Source organism: Myripristis murdjan, chromosome 22 (assembly GCF_902150065.1).
Source record: "Myripristis murdjan chromosome 22, fMyrMur1.1, whole genome shotgun sequence".
NCBI lineage: Eukaryota > Metazoa > Chordata > Actinopteri > Holocentriformes > Holocentridae > Myripristis > Myripristis murdjan.
In genome coordinates this window covers 7693304-7711458 of record NC_044001.1, presented here as the reverse complement: position 1 = coordinate 7711458, position 18155 = coordinate 7693304, and the positions used below count along the sequence as shown (strand labels likewise).

General features: G+C 42.1%; 1 protein-coding gene across 2 annotated transcripts in view; it reads left to right on the top strand.

Moving 5' to 3' along the window:
• Positions 1-18155, top strand: part of zfyve26 (zinc finger, FYVE domain containing 26) — a 33108-nt gene that overhangs the window by 5548 nt on the left and 9405 nt on the right. For both annotated transcript variants that reach the window (XM_030044292.1, XM_030044293.1), the window contains exons 9-33: positions 257-345; positions 473-624; positions 1275-1475; positions 2218-2823; positions 3178-3342; positions 3801-3952; positions 4349-4592; positions 5170-5433; positions 5852-5971; positions 6301-6471; positions 6890-7141; positions 7525-7630; positions 8008-8858; positions 9135-9334; positions 10230-10334; positions 10734-10856; positions 11082-11258; positions 12256-12505; positions 13048-13146; positions 13546-13733; positions 14365-14501; positions 15047-15075; positions 15959-16095; positions 16925-17145; positions 17520-17667. In XM_030044292.1, the coding sequence (XP_029900152.1) occupies positions 257-345; positions 473-624; positions 1275-1475; positions 2218-2823; positions 3178-3342; positions 3801-3952; positions 4349-4592; positions 5170-5433; positions 5852-5971; positions 6301-6471; positions 6890-7141; positions 7525-7630; positions 8008-8858; positions 9135-9334; positions 10230-10334; positions 10734-10856; positions 11082-11258; positions 12256-12505; positions 13048-13146; positions 13546-13733; positions 14365-14501; positions 15047-15075; positions 15959-16095; positions 16925-17145; positions 17520-17667 (5187 nt within the window). The remainder of the gene's footprint in view (positions 1-256; positions 346-472; positions 625-1274; positions 1476-2217; positions 2824-3177; positions 3343-3800; positions 3953-4348; positions 4593-5169; positions 5434-5851; positions 5972-6300; positions 6472-6889; positions 7142-7524; positions 7631-8007; positions 8859-9134; positions 9335-10229; positions 10335-10733; positions 10857-11081; positions 11259-12255; positions 12506-13047; positions 13147-13545; positions 13734-14364; positions 14502-15046; positions 15076-15958; positions 16096-16924; positions 17146-17519; positions 17668-18155) is intronic.

Below are 18155 nucleotides of genomic sequence, written 5' to 3'. Positions count from 1 at the left end.
TCTTCTCTTCTCTTCTCTCTTCTCTTCTCTTCTCTTGTCCTTTCATCCTCTTCTTGTCTCTTCTCGTCTATTCTTCTATTCTCCTTCTCTTCTCTTCTCTTCTCTTCTCTTCTCTTCTCTTCTTCTCTCTTCTCTTCTCTTCTCTCCTCTCCTCTCCTCTCCTCTCCTCTCCTCTCCTCTCCTCTCCTCTCACACATATTGATATTTTTAACAGTCGGGCCCAGGTGTTTTCTGATATATGCTTTGTCATTTTTAGGCACCGGCCAGTGACTCTGTTCTGCAGGACTTTGCCAATCTTTTGTCCTCTCAGCTCGGCATACTTGAGTGGTCTAAAAACAACAATCCGTAAGCACGTCTTTCTTCCTTCATTGCTGTGAGACGTTTATGCTGAATTTGATTCCATCTGTGTCCCGTCAGCATAAATCAGGATTTACGTCTTCCACTCCTTGTTTCTTTCTGTGTCTGTGTGTAGAGGGATTTCCATGGAGGCATTACTGGCACAGCTTCACACTCTGGACAATCACTCAGCTTTGTATATTCTGCACTCTCTGACCCCTCTGGCTCAGTTTGAAGAGCGCAGGGTGCTTGATCTCCTGCAACAACTGCCAAAATCACCAGAAACGGGTCAGCCTCTACCTTGTCCACTTGTCCTTGTCATTATGTGTCCTTCAGTGTTTGAAATTTCCTTTTTGGTTCATTTGCCAAAATAATGAATATGCATTTCTATAGAAATATGTCAGCCTACCCATTTTCAGTGCTTTATATGTATTGAAATTTTGTGAGTGGATTCTTAGTATCTTAGTTCCTCACATTCGTATCTATGTATTTGTTTTTTATTTTTCATGGAGATAACGATAGAGTTCAACTGACTTTATGCTAGTTAACCATCTCAGTAATAGAGGTGGTTATCTAGGATCTTGTTTGATACAGAGCCATTGCTTACTTTGATTTGATTGGCTTATAATCTGAGTGTATGATAGTCAGCAGAAACAAGAGACAAAGACCAAAGAGCAAAATGCATAAAGAGGGATTCTGGGCCAGCCTGATTTTTGTGCCAAAAACAAATTTTACCAGCATGTTGTGATGCTTTGTGGGTGTAAATTTTGGACACTGGTGCATATGCTTTTCACTGTCTCCTCAAGCTGAATTTGATTTAACCTGCCGCCAAAACCAGCCACACAAATGCTTTTACATTCACTGTACTTGACAAAGACAGTCATTCTGATCCTGGTTAATATCTGAAGTGAACTGGTTTTCTTTTTGCTCCCTTGTAGGGGACACCGAGGCCATCAGCACCCCCAGCCCGGCTGTGCAGAGGAACATCGTTTTGTTCCAGGGCTTCTGTGCCATGAAGTATGCCCTCTATGCCCTCTGTGTAAATGCACACAAATACTCAAACTGCACAGAGTGTGACCACATGCAGCCAAAGCAGCAGCCCTCTGAGGCACAAGGGGACCAGAGCCAGAATTCAGAAGGTATTGGGGATGTCTTTCAATTCTGCATTGAAGTATTAGTAGGATGATAAAACATGGTGAACTGTCTCCAGTTAATTTTAAACTGCACATTAGGTGGACGTTAGTTTAAAGCATCATCTTGAATTGTTTAACTTGTTTTGATATTATTAATACATACTAATGAAGTGATTAAAATGCACAAGTGTGTTGAAAGAAAACACAAATGCATTATAGGTAAGCCAGTTAATCATTTATGCAGGTAAAATAAAAGCCCTCGGAGCGTGTAAATGCATGTCATTCAAATGAAATCCCAAGAAAGAAGCTAACACAAAATGACAGAAAAATAAAGACATAAAGTAAAGAAAGATAACAGAACAATAGCCAAGTTGCTCTTTTACGTGAAACTTTGTATCACTGAAAGCTTGTATTGCTGTGGCTGTCCCATATAACTCAGCAAAGCTGCTTTCATGAAGGCCATCCCGTGAGGAAGGCTACTGTGTTGTCCAATTCTTTCTAGTTCCTTTCTTTAAATGTTTTAGCATTATCTCTCATTTTCCACTTTGTCTACATGGCTTTTAAAACAACTACATATAATATTGGAACATACTGTAGCAGTGAGGTAGCCTGAATGTTGCAAGCAGCTTTATCGGTGTCTGTTTTAATATCCTCTGACAGGATTCTGTTTAATTGCTTGGTGATGTTTGTTTTGCAAAATGCAGTTACTGTTACAAAGTAGTTTTTCCTCTTTCGTTTTGTTTTCCAGGTTGTCACCCACTGTTCCAGCACTACCTGTCTGAGTGCCAGCTCTATCTGGAGGCCGTTCCTGCCATGTTTCGCCTTGAGCTTCTGGAAAACATCTTCTCCCTCCTCTTCCTGTCCAACGCTGACTTTGTCCAGCAGACCCACAAGGACACAAATGCAAACACAGGGAACACCACACAGACAGAACATTTCGCAGATGCAAAGAACAAAAATGTGGACCTGGGAAGTAAAACACAGATTGATGGAGACAAGGATGTCAGGAGAGAGAGCCAGCAGCTGCCTGCAAATTTCACAGCAGCAGCCCACCCCAGTTACCTGGACCTGGGACACTTTGTCCACGGCTGCAGGGGGTTTCTTGTGGACATCACGGCCATGGAGGGCATCCTAAAGCTGCTGAAAGAGGGGCTGGAGGGAATGTGTGTGGTGGGCCAGCAGGAAGGGCAGGAGGAGGGACGAGCTCTACCAGGAGAGGCCGAGGTGGCGGAGAGCCTGGGCTGTTCAGTGACTGCTGAGACATTTGGGGCTCGCCTGCAGAGACTGTCCAAGCGCACTGCAGAGGCTCAGTGGAGGCTGCAGATCATCACCAGCAATCAGGGTAGTGAAAGTGGTGAGAAACCTTTACTTTTTTTAAATTTAGTTTTTTTTTTACTTTACTTACTTTGGCAGTTCCCATCAGATCATTTGTCTCCATTTCACCTCTAAGATTTATAACAGGACAGGAAAGCAGCTTCTATCATCCACTGATCAAAGTGCCTGGTGGAGTCCAAAATCCAGTTTCCATTTCAGCATTTTACTGTGCTTAACTGTTGTAAAACAGTGAATAGACAACCTACTAGCCAGAACCAAAATTTGACCCAAATTTGGCTGGAAATTGTTTCTATGAGGTGTGAATGGGGTTTGAAAAGACCATGAGCATGCAATCTGTGATTGCTGATGATAATTTCACTTTGGTTCATGGCAGGTTCAGAGAGGCCTGTCCCTACATCGGCAGTCAGCCGTCCCGCTCCCCCTCTGGGCCGGAGCAACAGCTCCAGCCTGAGGAGGAGGAGGAGAGTGGGGAGACACAGTCTTGAGAAACAAACCTCAATAGAGAGACATAATGGAGAGGTTAGCGCCAGCACATCAGGTAAGGCATGAGTAACATGCTGTCTTTTACAAATGCACACTTGGTCTGTCAGTCTAATCAACCGTATTTATTCAGAAAGAGTTTTTCACACTTCCATTTTTCTCTCAGTGCTTCACAATGCAAACCGAAAGCCACAGGTTTATTAAGAAGTGAAAAACTAGCTGTATGATAGTGTACGAAGTTTGTATGTTGTTGTTTTACAGCTTCAGAGTAGATCTGGATCAGTTACTATTTAAACTTCTTTCCAGTTACGTCAACCATTTGTTTTCATCTTCAAGACAGACTAGGGTGAGCCTATTTTTAGAGAAATGAGCATCCTTGTATGAGATCAGAATACCAGAAAAAACAATACAATCCATTTTAAGTAAGTCTCAATATCAGAGTGTCCTATTTGAGCATGTAATATGTTAGTGCTCTTTTCATGACTTTAACAAAAGGCTGCTATGTCCTTTTGTCAGATGGTGGAGGAGCGGTGGGAGTGGGCGGTGTGGACTGTGAGGTTTGTCCATGTGGGGGTCCACACAGCTGGCTGGTCCCCGCCATGCTGTCGCCTCCAGAGTCTCTGCTCATGTCATGCATCCGGAGAGGAAACTTCATGGAGGCGCGTCAGGTGAGAGGCTTTCTTATGGTGTTCTGAACTCTGTAAAGCAATGCTTTTTGTGTGTTTGTGGAAAGACATTTACTGTGTGATTACTGTCCAAAACAGTTAATCTTCTTAATTTTTTTTAATGTATTTTTTTGGTAATAGTACCTAAAACTAGTCAAACTGCTTTCATTTCTATCACTACTGTACCACCTTCAACTTCAATGAAACAATGAAAACGACCTCTTATACAATAATGTATAATAATAATAGCATTGTTATAATCATAATGTATAATATAATTTTAATTATGATGAATAATGATGTTTATTAATAATTTAAGTTATTAAATTATTTGTGTGAGCACAAAATATTGGTATAAGGGGTATTTTTACTCCAAATGTTTATATTTTTCCTCTACAGGTGTCTCTGGTGTTCGGTCTGGAGGCCTCAGCGTGTTGTGGGGAGCTGGTGTTTATGGAGCGCTACAAGGAGGTCCTGGTGGAGCTGGGCCGGGTGGAACAGAAGATGGAGACCCAGTCCATGTCTTCATCCTCCTCCTCCTCAGAAGGCGTGGGCTCAGTGCCGGGGGCCGGCACAGGGAGGAGCCGGCTGGGCAGCAGCGGGCGGTCCACCCTGCAGGCCATTGAAAGTGCTGCTGCTGCTGGTACAACAAGCTGCTGTGTTGTGTTTTTTTTTTCTACCTCCCATAATGCTATGAGTTAAGATGTTTGTATACTTTATCATAGTATTTCCCTGTTAAAACTGAACATTGTACACATTCCAGGGGCATAGGAGTCAGTCTGGTGGGCACTCTGATTTGGACGCTTGCATTTGATACTACCAGTTGTTGCTTGAACATTTCTTGGCTAGGTGTTTAAAGTTAAATCCAATCAAAAAACATTTCAAAACTTAAAATCCAAAAAAATGCATTTTGAGCAAGGGGTATAGCCAAAATCGTATATGGCCACATATGAGCAATGAATTATCACAATTTAAAGGTGTTCATATGCCCACTTGCGATTGAATACAAGTTCCCAAATGTAGGAAATCACCAACTACAGTAGAAGTAGACAAGGTAGGTCGAGGCAATGTAGGTAAACCAAAAAAAGTAAATAATACCATACCAGAGAAGAACTGCTGGGATCCATTGAACATCACATATTGAGTGAGTTAGAGTATCTACAGGTGGATTTTTCCTTAAAGCTCATTTCACTGTTGATGACCTGAACATTTCCCTGTAGGCATGGCCTTCTACTCCATCTCAGACATAGCAGACCAGCTCCTCAGCACTCCCAGTCATCCCATGCCCTCGTTGGAGGAAGGTTACTGGATGAGCCGTTGTACTCCAGACCCCTCCGGCCTCCTGTACACACTGCTGGAGGAGCTAAGCCCAGCAGCCATGGCAGCATTTGACCTTGCCTGCTGCCACTGCCAGCTTTGGAAAACATCCCGACAGCTGCTGGATACAGCGGAGCGTCGGCTGAACAGCAGCCTGGAGGCACGAGGTGGGCAGCCTCAGTTTTCTGGTCCTTTGTGTGAATATTAAGACTTTGTTGGGGAATATAGAAACTGTGATGGAGACCACAACATTCAAGCAAAAAATAATGGATTTAAACTTTGGGAAATTAGTATCTATTAAAAAGAGGCTATATCTAAAACCTAAAGAGGTTCAGTCTTCAAATATGGCATTTTATGTACAGTTTCTACATGAAACACTGCTTTGTTCCTGCGTTTTCCAAAATAAAAGTAGAAGTGGAATAGGATTTAGGATTGAGAGTAACACTGATTCATCCCAATGTGAAGAATGTAGTCTTCCTTTTTTGAACATTATAATGAGGCTGGATCAGTTCTCACATGTTTGTCAATAGTTTAATACAGTTAGTCAATATCTTTTTCTTTTCAATCCCTTTTCTGTTTCTCCAGGGCTGCGAGTCGATCCCAAAGTTCCCCACTCTGAGGGGGTCTGTGGGTTTCCTATGGTACTACAACAGATCAGCAAGATCCTGAATCATTCAGCCACCAATAAAGGCTCTGTCAAAGCAGGTGAATACAAACATAAAAACATTTTCACTCAGGAATGGATTTTTAGTATAATAAATGGATGAGTGGTTGTGTGCATACTGTGTATCAACACAACATTTAATTTACATACATTATGTATAGACAATGAAAAATTGTCATCAGCCACCTTCAAAATTGGTAAATATTTTGTTTCAGTTGATAGATCTGTCTGCCTTTCCAGAGTTCACCAGATACTCTGTCCTGTAAATGTAAAAATACTTTCCTGACCTTAATTTCCATCAGGTGAACTTATAACACATAGAGCATAATTTTGATCGATTACTTATTATTCATTCTCACCTTTTTTGTAGAAGCTGCAGGGGAAGACCAAGTAGTTGCAAGCCCGTTTGGCTGCTGCATTCAAGAGGTGCTGCTGTGTTGCTACCCGACACTGAGTGAGGAGGCCATCGCCGCGCTGCTCGGTTTAGCTCAGCGCTTGGAGCACACGCTGCACAAACTGAGCACTGCTACAGATGGCACAGGTTGGCACAGTAGCAGTGGTTTTTAGCATACATGAAAATGACATATCCTGCTTGACAGCTTTTTAAAAATTGTATTTTTATTCCTGCCTGTGGAAAAAACCAAAGCCAATTTTCAACCATACATGACAATAAAATGAAACATTCTATGTAAAATATCTTTAACAATTTTCATGTCTGGAGTAATGTTGTATTTTAAATGAATACTTAGTGATACTATTGTCATGGATTACTGAAATAAAGTCAAAGCTTTCACCAGTTTATAATAAAGTTTTTTACACATCTTATGAAATCTTATGAAAGATAACTTTGACAACTCGTGTCAGAGAAAAAACATTTAGTAACAGTGTTGTCAGAGTTATGCAAACTATGTAGTTTTTGCATGTATTGTTTTTGATAAAATGTCATCCTGTGTTTGAAGTTTCTTCTGCAGTTAAAGAGGGCGGTGTGGGAAGCGTTCTGTTGGCAGCGTTGGTGGAGCAGGCCGGTCTGAAGCAGTCGGAGCTGGACTCGCACCCTGTTCGCTCCAGTATGAAGCAGCTGCTCCGCTCGCTGGACCAGCTCTGCCCCTTCGAGCCAGACGGAGAGCTCGCAAGACCAGACTACGTGCGCAGCTTCTTCGACTATGTCAACACACTAGCATCTGTGCTAGTGCGCAGCCTCAGTTCAGAGGGTAAAATAAGATCATGGATATATATTATAATAGAGGCCTCTATGATATTGTTGCCAATCTGACACAGTTATATCACTTCAAACTCATGCTCTCTGGCAAAGTTGAGCATCTCCTAATGAGAAATTGGACAGATAAAATAATTTCAAGGTATTATTAGAAAAGCTTGTTGTCTTTGTTATTCATTTATTTATTTATTTTTTTGATCTTGTCAGTGTTTTGTACATGAGGATTTTTTGTTGTTCCATGTCAGTGCACAGGCATAAAACCAAATAGACAGCTGTGCAAATGGCAATAATTGACTTCACTTTCCCTCCTGTTTAGCCCATTTTACATACTTTTATACCTGGTTTAAACTGACTCACCTCTCTTGCTTTTCCCCTCAGACCAAACCAGTGAAGTGAAACTGGGGAACCCTCTGCTGGTGTTGCTTCAAGCCCCCTCTCAGCTGCTCTCCCACCTGCTGTTTGACAGACAGGTGTCTCCTGACAGGTAGGCATAGTGATTAACTCTAATTTTTACGGACAACATACATTTGTATTAAGTTAGATTCACACTGGAACTGTACTGAACTGTAATAGAGTAATGCTCTTTAAAAAGACCTACTGAGGAGCAACTCATCAGTATTTTGAATAAATTCCCAATGTTAATGTATCCTCAGTCTCTGGTCAGAAGGTGTACTCCTCATGTTGTAGTAGCAACTTAGGTATTGATAATTTCTTACTGAAGTGTTTAAAAAAAAAAGGCATACCGACAGCGAAAGTTCTTACAGTGTGCAGTAGAAAGTGGAAATTTGAAAAAAGTAAAAAGTTACGTATCCTTGTGCTAAACGTGCTAAACTCTTAAATGCAAGTCTTTCCTGTCTACAGGGTTTTGTCACTGCTGCAGCAGGAAGGTCTGCGGCTGAGCGTGCAGCAGGTGATCATCCAGCGATGCTGTGAGACACTGCCGGTGTGGGTGTCCTGCCCAGGCTCTGAGCAAGAGACTGCTCAGGCCAAGAAAGGAGACGGAGTGTTTTGTGTGACCAGTTTGACAGCCCTGCTGCAGCAGCATGCCCAGGAACACATGCCAACACTGGGGGTGACGGAGCCTCAGCCTGAACCCTGCTCTGAATCTGAGGCCCCACCGGAAGATCTCTCTGCCACACCCACTAACCTTTCCACTTCTCCGCCCTCTGTTTCATCATCTGCCTCGTCCTCTAATTCTTCATCAAACTCTTTGCTCCTCACCTCATCGGCCTTGTCCTTCTTGAAGTCTCGCTGCCCTTTACTGGCAACCCTGGCTTGTCTGAGCGCCTGCAAGGGAGAAACAGCCCGGACGCAGCCCTCAGGCTGGTCAGGCTATTTCCGCAGTGGGCGAAAGGAGGCGGTGCTTGATGTGGAGCAGATTTCTCATGAAGGCAATTGCCTACTGAAGGAGTTCCCTATTCTTCGGGCTTACCTTCAGACCATGGCTGAACCAGTTTTAGGCATACAGTTCGTTGCCAATGAAGAGGCCACTGGTGGACTGGGGGCGGCTGTCTGTGGTAAACCCCTTGTCAGTCTCCTGCTGTCTGGGCCTCACGGAGACATTGCCCAGACTGTGGCTGCTGAGGCCTTCCAGCAGGCGCTTGCCTGCAAAGACCTGGGCCGGGCTCTGAGCCTGCTGGAGCTGTATGGGCAGGGCTGTAGCCAGGAGGGGGTGCTAAGAGACCGTTTGCTCGCCTGTGCTGCTCTGGAAGGTGAGAAAAGCTGGTAAACATGTTTTGATGATGAGGCAGCTCGTGGAACTTCATGGAATTGTTTTGATGACACTTACATGCTTCCCATTATGAAAGTCAAATGAAGGAATAATGAGAGGATGACAGCTGCTCTCTGTAGAAACAGCTAGAGTTTGGTGTTTCTGCACAATAACTCGGCTTTATGCAGTGGCAGCAATACTTGAATATTTTGAATGCAGCAGTACCAGTTGTTTGAAATGTTTCTAAATTTCCCTTCATCTAATTGTCTGTACCCAGATGGAGATGCAGGTATACATCAGCTGTTCCGTGTACAGGACCCTAACCTGCGAGCTCGAGTTGCCCTCCAGTCCCTGGAGCGCTGGCCTCTGTCGTCCTGTCTGGAGCTGCTTGAGTTCTGCCTCAATGACCCAAACACAGATCCCTCACTGAGGACAGATTTAGAGCTCAGAAAGAAAGAACTGGACATCTATCGCTGGGTAATTCTGAGATGAGATAAATTTAAGATTTACTGGCCACAGGAAAAGTGGTCAAACACATACTCAGAACTAGCAAACAAAAGCACGACCCAGCATCATTACAAGAGGTGATTGGTACTGAGTAAAGGAAAAAGATTACCAGCAGATGCAATCTTGCTCCCAGTGAACTTAACTTCTCCCATTGTGGCATCTGAGTTTGTTTACTATTTACTTTGTTACCTTATGCCTGAGGCCAAGTTTGATTTGGAATCAGTGCACAGTCTGTTGTGGCCTGCGTTTTATTAGGGCGGTGCTATCAATCACGATATGGATCATTTCATATCTACATAAGGATATATAACAGTATGCAGTTTTACAGGTTTCTGTAAATTTGAAAAAAAGCCTATATAAAATAATCACATGACTACTTTTTGATAATTCTGTGAACTAAATGCAAATGAAAAGCACTTCCTCTTTTCGCCTTATATTTGGAAGTGACATTGAACAGAAATGAGGTTTGATTTGGGCTTCCAATGCTTGCATTCCATTGGCTCATATCTTTTGGCTCTCCCTGTGTTGCCTTTCATTGTTCTTTTGTAATTGGTAGATGAGTTTTTTTTTTTTTTTTTTTTTTTTTTTTGTGATGGAGTCTGACACGAGAACCGCCCTGCAGTTTTCTGGGCGGTTTTGGAGTCAAGTCAGCTAGGAATTATGACACGGTGACATAAAATACTGCCGTGAAGCTGCTTTTGCAACAACAGTGATAGGGATTTTTTCTCATCCCATGATATACTATATATCATCATATTGCACAGCCTATGTTTTATTGTAATAGGAATTTGCATGATCTTACATACTTTCTTCAGCCATACAGTTATCAAGATGAAATATGACAGTTGGCTTGTGGTTCTCACAGGTGCTGAATCTGCAGCCTCCCTTGCCCTGGGCTACATGGCAGGAGTTGATGACAGAGTCTAAAACAAACTCTGAGTCTGTGTTCTCTATGATGCTGGATGCTGGGGTAGGTATAGCTACATTTGTCACCCTTTTTCTGTTAGTCTGCTTTATAAACAGACCCATGTTTTCTACCGAATGTTGACATACAGTATCACTGATACAAAACACTGTACACTGGCCATTAGTATTGCAGAGAAAAGGAAAGTGAATTATCCTTGTGAAGTGTGCCAGTACGTAGCATAACTATGAGTGAATGAATGAATATGTGAGTGAGTTACTTCTTCATCTTTTTTTTTTTTTGTCAGTCAGACACCGTAAAAGAATAAGACCCCAGTCTGTGCATTGCATACTGACATTTGTGCAAGATGAGGAATTGAATATAATCTTCATTTCACATTAATAATTTGCACATTGTACCTCATGATTGTAGAATGCAACATGGTTAATCCATCTGTTTTTGCAGGAGTTTGCCCTGTGTGCACAGTGGGTGGAGCTGTATCCTGTATCTGACCAGCTCAGACTGCAGCTACAGACCGAGCATCTGCTTCATCTGTTGGAGAAGGGACAGACAGAGGAGGCTTTCCAGGTCTGGACCTGTCACCTGGTCAAATTTATGTTGTGATAACCCTTAGCGCATTTGTTTCACACTACTCAAAAGAAAATAAATCACACAGTACATATGCAAAAGAAAGAGGAAAAATCTCTCCAACTAACTGTACTATCTCTTAATTATCAATGTCAAAGTTTGACCCTCTACTTCATAATTTGACACATTCCCTTATTTTGTTTGTTTGTTTGTTTGTTTGCATAGCTACTTGAGGGCCTTCCAGATTTTGCGGTCGGCTTGGAGGTTTGTGAGCGCGCCCTGGATCGTCGTCCTGGATTGGCTGCCTGTCACTTCCTGGCTGACTACCTCACTCTGCATTTCCAGAGCCAAGTGTCACCAGCGAGGCGACGCCACATCCACGCCCTTCATCTGGGCTCCAAGGTTAGTGAAGATCAAGAGGTGCACAGATAATTTTTTGTAACAGCAACCAGGTTATTAACGGTAGCAACAACAGCAACATCCCTCTTTATGTTTCAAAGTTTGGCAACAAAAAGGGACCAAGGCAACCGTGCAAATGGCTACAGTAAAGAGTCGATGTGCCTTGTTCTCAGCAGACATATCCTGGATGAATAAAGACTACATCCATTAATAAACAAATATTACTGTCCAGTCAAAATAGACAGGGATTCATAAAAAAATTAATAGCCTATATTAGAAGGTGACTGCTTACACAAATTAATGATTATTGACACTGAAAAATAACTCATAGGCTGTTTTGTGAGGCTTAATGCTGCCTTTACACAGTGAATTTGGCTAAAAATGCATTGGAGGTCTCAAAATTTCATTTCACACTTGAGGTGCACGAACAAAGAGTTTTTTTTTTCCTGTTTTTGTCATGCTTAAGTAATAATGATTTCTGATGTGGTTTCCCCACAGGGATAAATAAGCCATCGTTCAGTTGCATGCCTAACCTTGTATACTTTAAGAAGTGGACGGGATGTTCTGAAAATATGGGAAAACAGCACCTGTGTTCTGCCATTTCACCGAGCATGAAATTTGTTGTTGCCAAGAGTAATCCTCCACTATAGAGTGACACAGCAGTTCTTGTCCTAGTTGGCAGGCCTTTTGCATTCCAAAATATTGTAATGCAGTCAGACAAAGGCATGAAATTTGGAAATTTGTTTGGAAACATGGACAGCTTTTATTAGGATGTTTTATGAGGCCTACAACAGATGATACCATGTTTTTTTTTTTTTTTTAAATAGAGGCTTGACATTCATCCATGGGACTTGAGGTGGCTATCTTAACAGTCACACAGTATATTTATTGTATCCTCACATAACAGTGAATGTATTTGATCTCCTATCTTGTTTTTGCCATCAAAGCCTTTATATTTCCTAGTTTTTTTTATTAACAGTGAATGTGTTTGATCCCATAGGTGCTGCTGACTCTGCCCCCGACAGCCAGGCAGGACTACTTCCCCTTGCTGTCAGAGCCTCTGCTAATGCTGGAGCAGCTGCTGATGAACCTGAAGGTGGACTGGGCGGATGTGGCCGTCCGAAACTTGCGCAGCCTGCTGGTCGGCCAGGAAGCTGGCTTTACCACTGAGGACATTGATAAACTTCTCTTAGACTATGCCTGCAAAGCCCTTGACTTCCCATACGCCCCTAGAGAGAAGTCTCGATCAGGTCAGTTATATCCAGACACACACACACATACAGATAAACACATACACACTCTCGCACATATGCCAACACATACAGTATATAGAAACATAACCTTGCAAGAAGAAGAATTTCCCAGTTTGGGATCAATAAAGTAAATCTATCTATCTAAACTGAGTCGCACTGACTCTATGCTCTATGCTCAGTTTGGTGTCATCTAGATGCCAGAACTCATATCGAAAAGGAGAGAAGCTCCAGTACTTATTTTTAGTAAATCCTTCTTGCCCTGGAATCAGGGCTCAAAAAATACACCCATGGCCCATATTGGGGCATTTGGGTATTTCCTCTTTCTTTTATAGTGTGTTTCTCTAAGTACAACTACAGATTTCTTTAAAGATTTGTAATCGGAAAGCAAAATTGACATACCAAATTATTTTTAAAAATCTGATCCTTCCTTTTTGCTTCAAGAAAACATATAATGTGAGATTTTCAGGCTCGCATTTGAGAGGAAAGTTTGGCAAAGGAGCTTTGTTGTGCCTAAATGTGTGCTTGTGCTCGTTTTCCAGATTCAGTTATCAGCCTGCAGGATGCACTGCTGCAGTGTCCTGCTCAGGACATCTGCTACCCATCGCCCAGCCGAGTCGAATCTCCGACAGCTTCTGCAGGTGAGACGACATTCCTACCAGTCCTACCGTAATGATAAATGTCATGCTTTGTTGATCCGGAATGTTCTCTTTTGACCTGCCCGCTCCTCCACAGTGATATAGATGAGCCTGACTTATTCCTTGCACATTAGTCTCCATCAGATATTAAAGGGCATTTTTTAAGCATTGAAACCTTTAAAAATACAATGTGTCTATGTACCTTTTTTTTTTTTTTTTAGACAAATGAGGTCCATTGCATGTTTTCAATCTTATCTCTTGCAATCTTGACATGCTTGGTCCGTCCCTTCTCCATTCTCCACATCACACATACAAAAAAAAATGAAATCTATCATTAAAGCCTGTTTGTTTCTTTTTTGTCAATGGTTCTGTTTCTGTTTCCTCCCCTGTGGTGACTTGCAGGCAGCACCCCGACACACACTCCTTCCTCCAGCAGCACAGAGAGAGAGAAAGATCGAGGCTCGGCAAGCAGAAAAGGCCGCTCGCCTGGCAAATTCCAGCCTCCAGAAAGCCCGCCCGCCCGCAAAGACTGGATCCCTGACACCCAGCAGCATGTCTGCATGGTCTGCAAGCGCGAGAGGTTCACCATGGTGAGAGAGCAAAACAGGGTGGGGGTGTCTGGTGCTCTAAAGACTTGAAAAGAGGCTTTAACTACCAAATTAAAACACTGCAGATAAGAGAAGGGCCTCCCTCTTGCAATCAACATAATTCAAAAATAATCATTTGGGTATTGGTTGGAAAAAAACAGACTAAAGGGAATGTCTGGAAATGCTGAGGAGAATAATTAGTTCATTTCAAGATGTTGACACATGTGGAATTGTGTAAAAAAGTTAGGAAACAGTAGACAACATGATGTACTGTCCAGATACATATGACATCACATTTACTGTGGTTGTAGTCTTCAATTATGGAGCGAAACAGCCTACTTGGTAGGAGCAAGATGACTATTTATATAAATCATACCAAGCACATGTTTCTACCTCTCATACAATCATAACATTCTGAATTAAAACAATAAACAGCAACAACAGAGAAACTCTTCAAATCAGATCGTGTTGAAAAACTATCAAGCTTTGACATTGAAACTGTGAAGGAACTCTGCCGTTACTGCATGACCAAAATGAATGGGAAAACAGAGTGGAGCAGAAAAGGAATAAAATGCAATTTTAAGGTTTCCTCTGTAAAAGTGATCATCTTTCTCCTGATCCTTTCCTTCTTCAGTTTAACAGACGGCACCATTGTCGGCGATGTGGTCGTCTGGTATGTCATGCCTGCTCTGAGAAGAAGATGCCTGTGGACGGATGCCCCGAGGAGGAAGTCAGAGTCTGCGACCAGTGTTATGCCTACTTCCACCCGGAGTAAGAGCCTGCAGATTCACTCCTGGCCCAACTCACTCGTTAAATCAAGTGTCTCTGATTTATAGAGCATTTTAGAACAGCACATGTTTATCACCAAGTGCTTTACAGCGCAAAAACACAGTCACCACTAGACATGGAAGTTCTTGAATATCAGATTTTGCATGTGGGACACCTGATGCAATACATTGATGGTTTTTAGTTGTTTTTATTTAATTGTTTATTTAAGGTGAATGGCCACTTTTCTGGAGCAAACCCAGCTAACAGTGGAAACCAGACAATTCACTACCTTTGAACTTTTCTGAGCTGAGAAAGAACAAAACAAAAACATTCTTAGGGTGTATATTATGTATGTGCCTGGACTTGTAAGGGCATAGATCCAGGTAAAACCAAGATCAAGCATAACTTGTATTTTATGATCTGAGCCTGGAGCTGCTGTGGATTTTTGTGTGGCACTACTGTTGTGTGTCGTGTGCACTGCATTTTAGACATGTTTACAGTTTGCATTAGTAATTAACTTGTTTTGTTTTGTCTATTTCCATTTGCAGTTCTGATGATGAGCTGGAACAGGCAGAAGGTAGATGAATTAACATTTCTGTGTTTACATAAACAATAGCAAAAGTAGACATAAACTCTGATTGGACATATTGGAAAGAAGGCTAAAATAGGAATGAATACATGTGGAAATTTGTTTCCTTTTGAGGAATAGTTGCAAGCTACAGCCACCTTTTTTCTGCTTGAAGTAAAGTGTGGCCATGCTATTATAAAAGATGGATCTAGTGTAGAATCGTAACATGCAAGACACTCCTTTGCCTTCAGAACTCTTTTGGTACATTGATTCAGCTGCGTAATTTCTGTGCCACACTGTCATAGCTGTAGGATTAACCAGCCCTGCACTAGTTTCTGCTGACAAGCCCCGCCCATCACTCCCCTTACCTCCTCCTTTCCCTCCTCCTTTCCCTCCTCCTTTCCCTTTGTGTCAACCACCAAACTGCACTGTCACATGTTTTATAAAGGCAGCGAGGCATAAAACAGTTAAAACTGAGAGTGCTAACACAGTTTGGACACTGTTTTTAGTGGGTAGTGTTTAACAGATGGTGATGTGGTGCAAGCATAAATCCCTTCCTGTTCAAACCTGTGTCCTCTGATCAAATCCGGACTGACGTTTCAATCCTCCCCTTTTCTGCCTCCCTCCCAGCATCGACTGCTTGAGTAAAAAATAAAAATAAAAACAATGAAACAAACAAGAAGACCCTCTGAGGCATGGTGCTCTTTTACTTAATGTTGGGGCTCTTTTTCTTTGCGTTGTGAGCACTAAAACACACCTGTCATCTCTCAGTACCTGCGGGAACATGCAGCAAAGCAGCTTTTTGAAACCACTGAAAATAAATCTGGTGGTGTAAGAGAGATTATAATGGTGAAATCTCACCTTAAATGACTTGTCCTCTGTGCTGGTGCAGTGGCCGGTAGCCCTGTGGTGACAGAGGAAGCCCTAGACGGGATGCTGCATCTACCTGAGGTGGTGCAGCAACAGATGCAACTCAGCACAAACCCTACAGAGAACCAGCTGCTGCGGAGCGAGTTCTACTATGAACAGGTCTGGACTGCATTCAGGGTCTGATACAGCTATCTCTAAAGCTAATACAGCTGTATGGTGGAAAACATTTTGTGCTCTTTCGCTTGCTATCTCAGAAGGCACCAAAGAAAATTCAGGAGCAGTGAAGGTGTTTACCTTTTAGTGTATATTGTAGATAGTTTAATAATACTGTTGTATGGAAATTCTGTTTTAATGAATTCAATTAAGGGAGACTATCCCTGAACAGTTAGCTATTTCTTATCTTAAGTTATACCTCAGATTGTTCTTAATAGACTTAGTTTAAATAGTAACTGGTTGGGTTTATCATGATTGATTGGAGATAAAACAATCCTAAAGTTCTTGCTGACATTGTATTCCTGCATACTGTCAGCACAGGAGCAATAGTTGTGCAAAGGACAAGTATTAATTAATCAACTGATCAGTTGAGGGGATGTTAATTTATTATAGTTTCCATAATCAACTAATTATTTATCATTTAGCAAGTAAAAATCCCAAAGATCTGCTGACTATAGCCGCTCCAAGGTCACCAAGATGCTCAGATTTGCTTACTTGTCTCAGTGCATTTTGCTTTGTTTTTAGCTGCTGGTCAGACTCAGGTAGTGATGTTGAGATATCACTTTGGGTGCTGCAAACTTTAGATAGATAGATAGATATACTTTATTGATCCCAACCAGGGAAATTCTGGAAACTTTACATGAGCATGTGACATTATTTCATAGACTAAAATAATTACTTGATTAATCCAAAAATATAAGTAGATTAATAGACAGCAAAATAGAATTAACTCAGTATATTCCATAAGATTGATGGTCTTTGCTAATACCCATAGGCTCCCAGTGCGTACCTCTGCGTGGCCATCTTGGCTCTGCACAGTGACCAAACAGCCTGCGGGCACCAGCTCATCAGCCACTGCCGCTCCTTGTCTCGCAAGCTGACCAACCCGGAGGTGGACGCCTGCCTGCTCACCGACGTCATGCGCCAGCTGCTGTTCAGCGCCAAACTTATGTTTGTGAAGGTTGGCCGCAGCCAGGATCTCGCCTTGTGCGACAGGTGAGAGGCCAGTCTGTGTTGTATCACTCTGCAATCAATTTTTAAATGTTTTTTTTTTTTTTTTTTTTTTTTAAAAAGGAGGAGGGGGACAGGTACTTAGACAGCGCCTGGGTCTTAGAAAGACACGAGAGGAAGGTCTGATTGGATGTGATCCCTGGTCATGGGCAGGCGGGGACAGTTGGGGGCATGCACATTGTAACTTTATCCTTAACCTACTTGGAGTACCAAGGGGTTAAATAGGGTGAGATTAAGTAGTTACTGTGTAAATACCTCTCTGACTGTTTCTATATCCGTCTCTTTGCCTGTCTCATAAAACACACACACATACACATTGGTGGTTGTCCTCACTCTATGTCTGTGATCTGTGTCCACAGCTACATCAGCAAAGTAGACGTGCTTAAGATTCTCGTGACGGCCAATTACAAATACATCCCTTCTCTGGATGATATTTTGGAAACCACTGCTGTCACACGTCTGCGTAACCAGCTGCTGGAGGCAGAATACTACCAGCTAGCTGTGGAGGTGAGGCGGGTTTCTGTTCTGTAGCACAAATGCTGTTGTCAGCTGCAACATGCACAGTGAATTCAGTGCAGTTTCAAATCTGTTTCGGCAGCTAAAATGTTGGATTTTGGTGAAATTTTTCATATTTCAAGTCAGTGGTCCTAAAAGTCATACCTGTCTTGGGCATCTTTTACAAAATGGTAATGGTAATGAAAATAATGAAGGAAACTCAGCTATTGGTTCCAGTGTGTTGGTTTTGGATTTTTGAAAGCTCATAGGAATATTGAGTTCTTCAGTTCTGATCATTTGTCAGTTCATCAGAACTGAAGAAGCTTCATGGATGAGAAGTGAGAACGTCTTCAAGAATCTACCAAAAAGTTCAGTTGACGTTGATTCAACTTTATGACCTGAATAACTGAGAACCTCCACAGACATCAGTCATAATATTTTAGACTAAATTTACTAATTGCTGAATTTTTGTGCAGGCTTGAAGTGTCTGCAAAGTATTT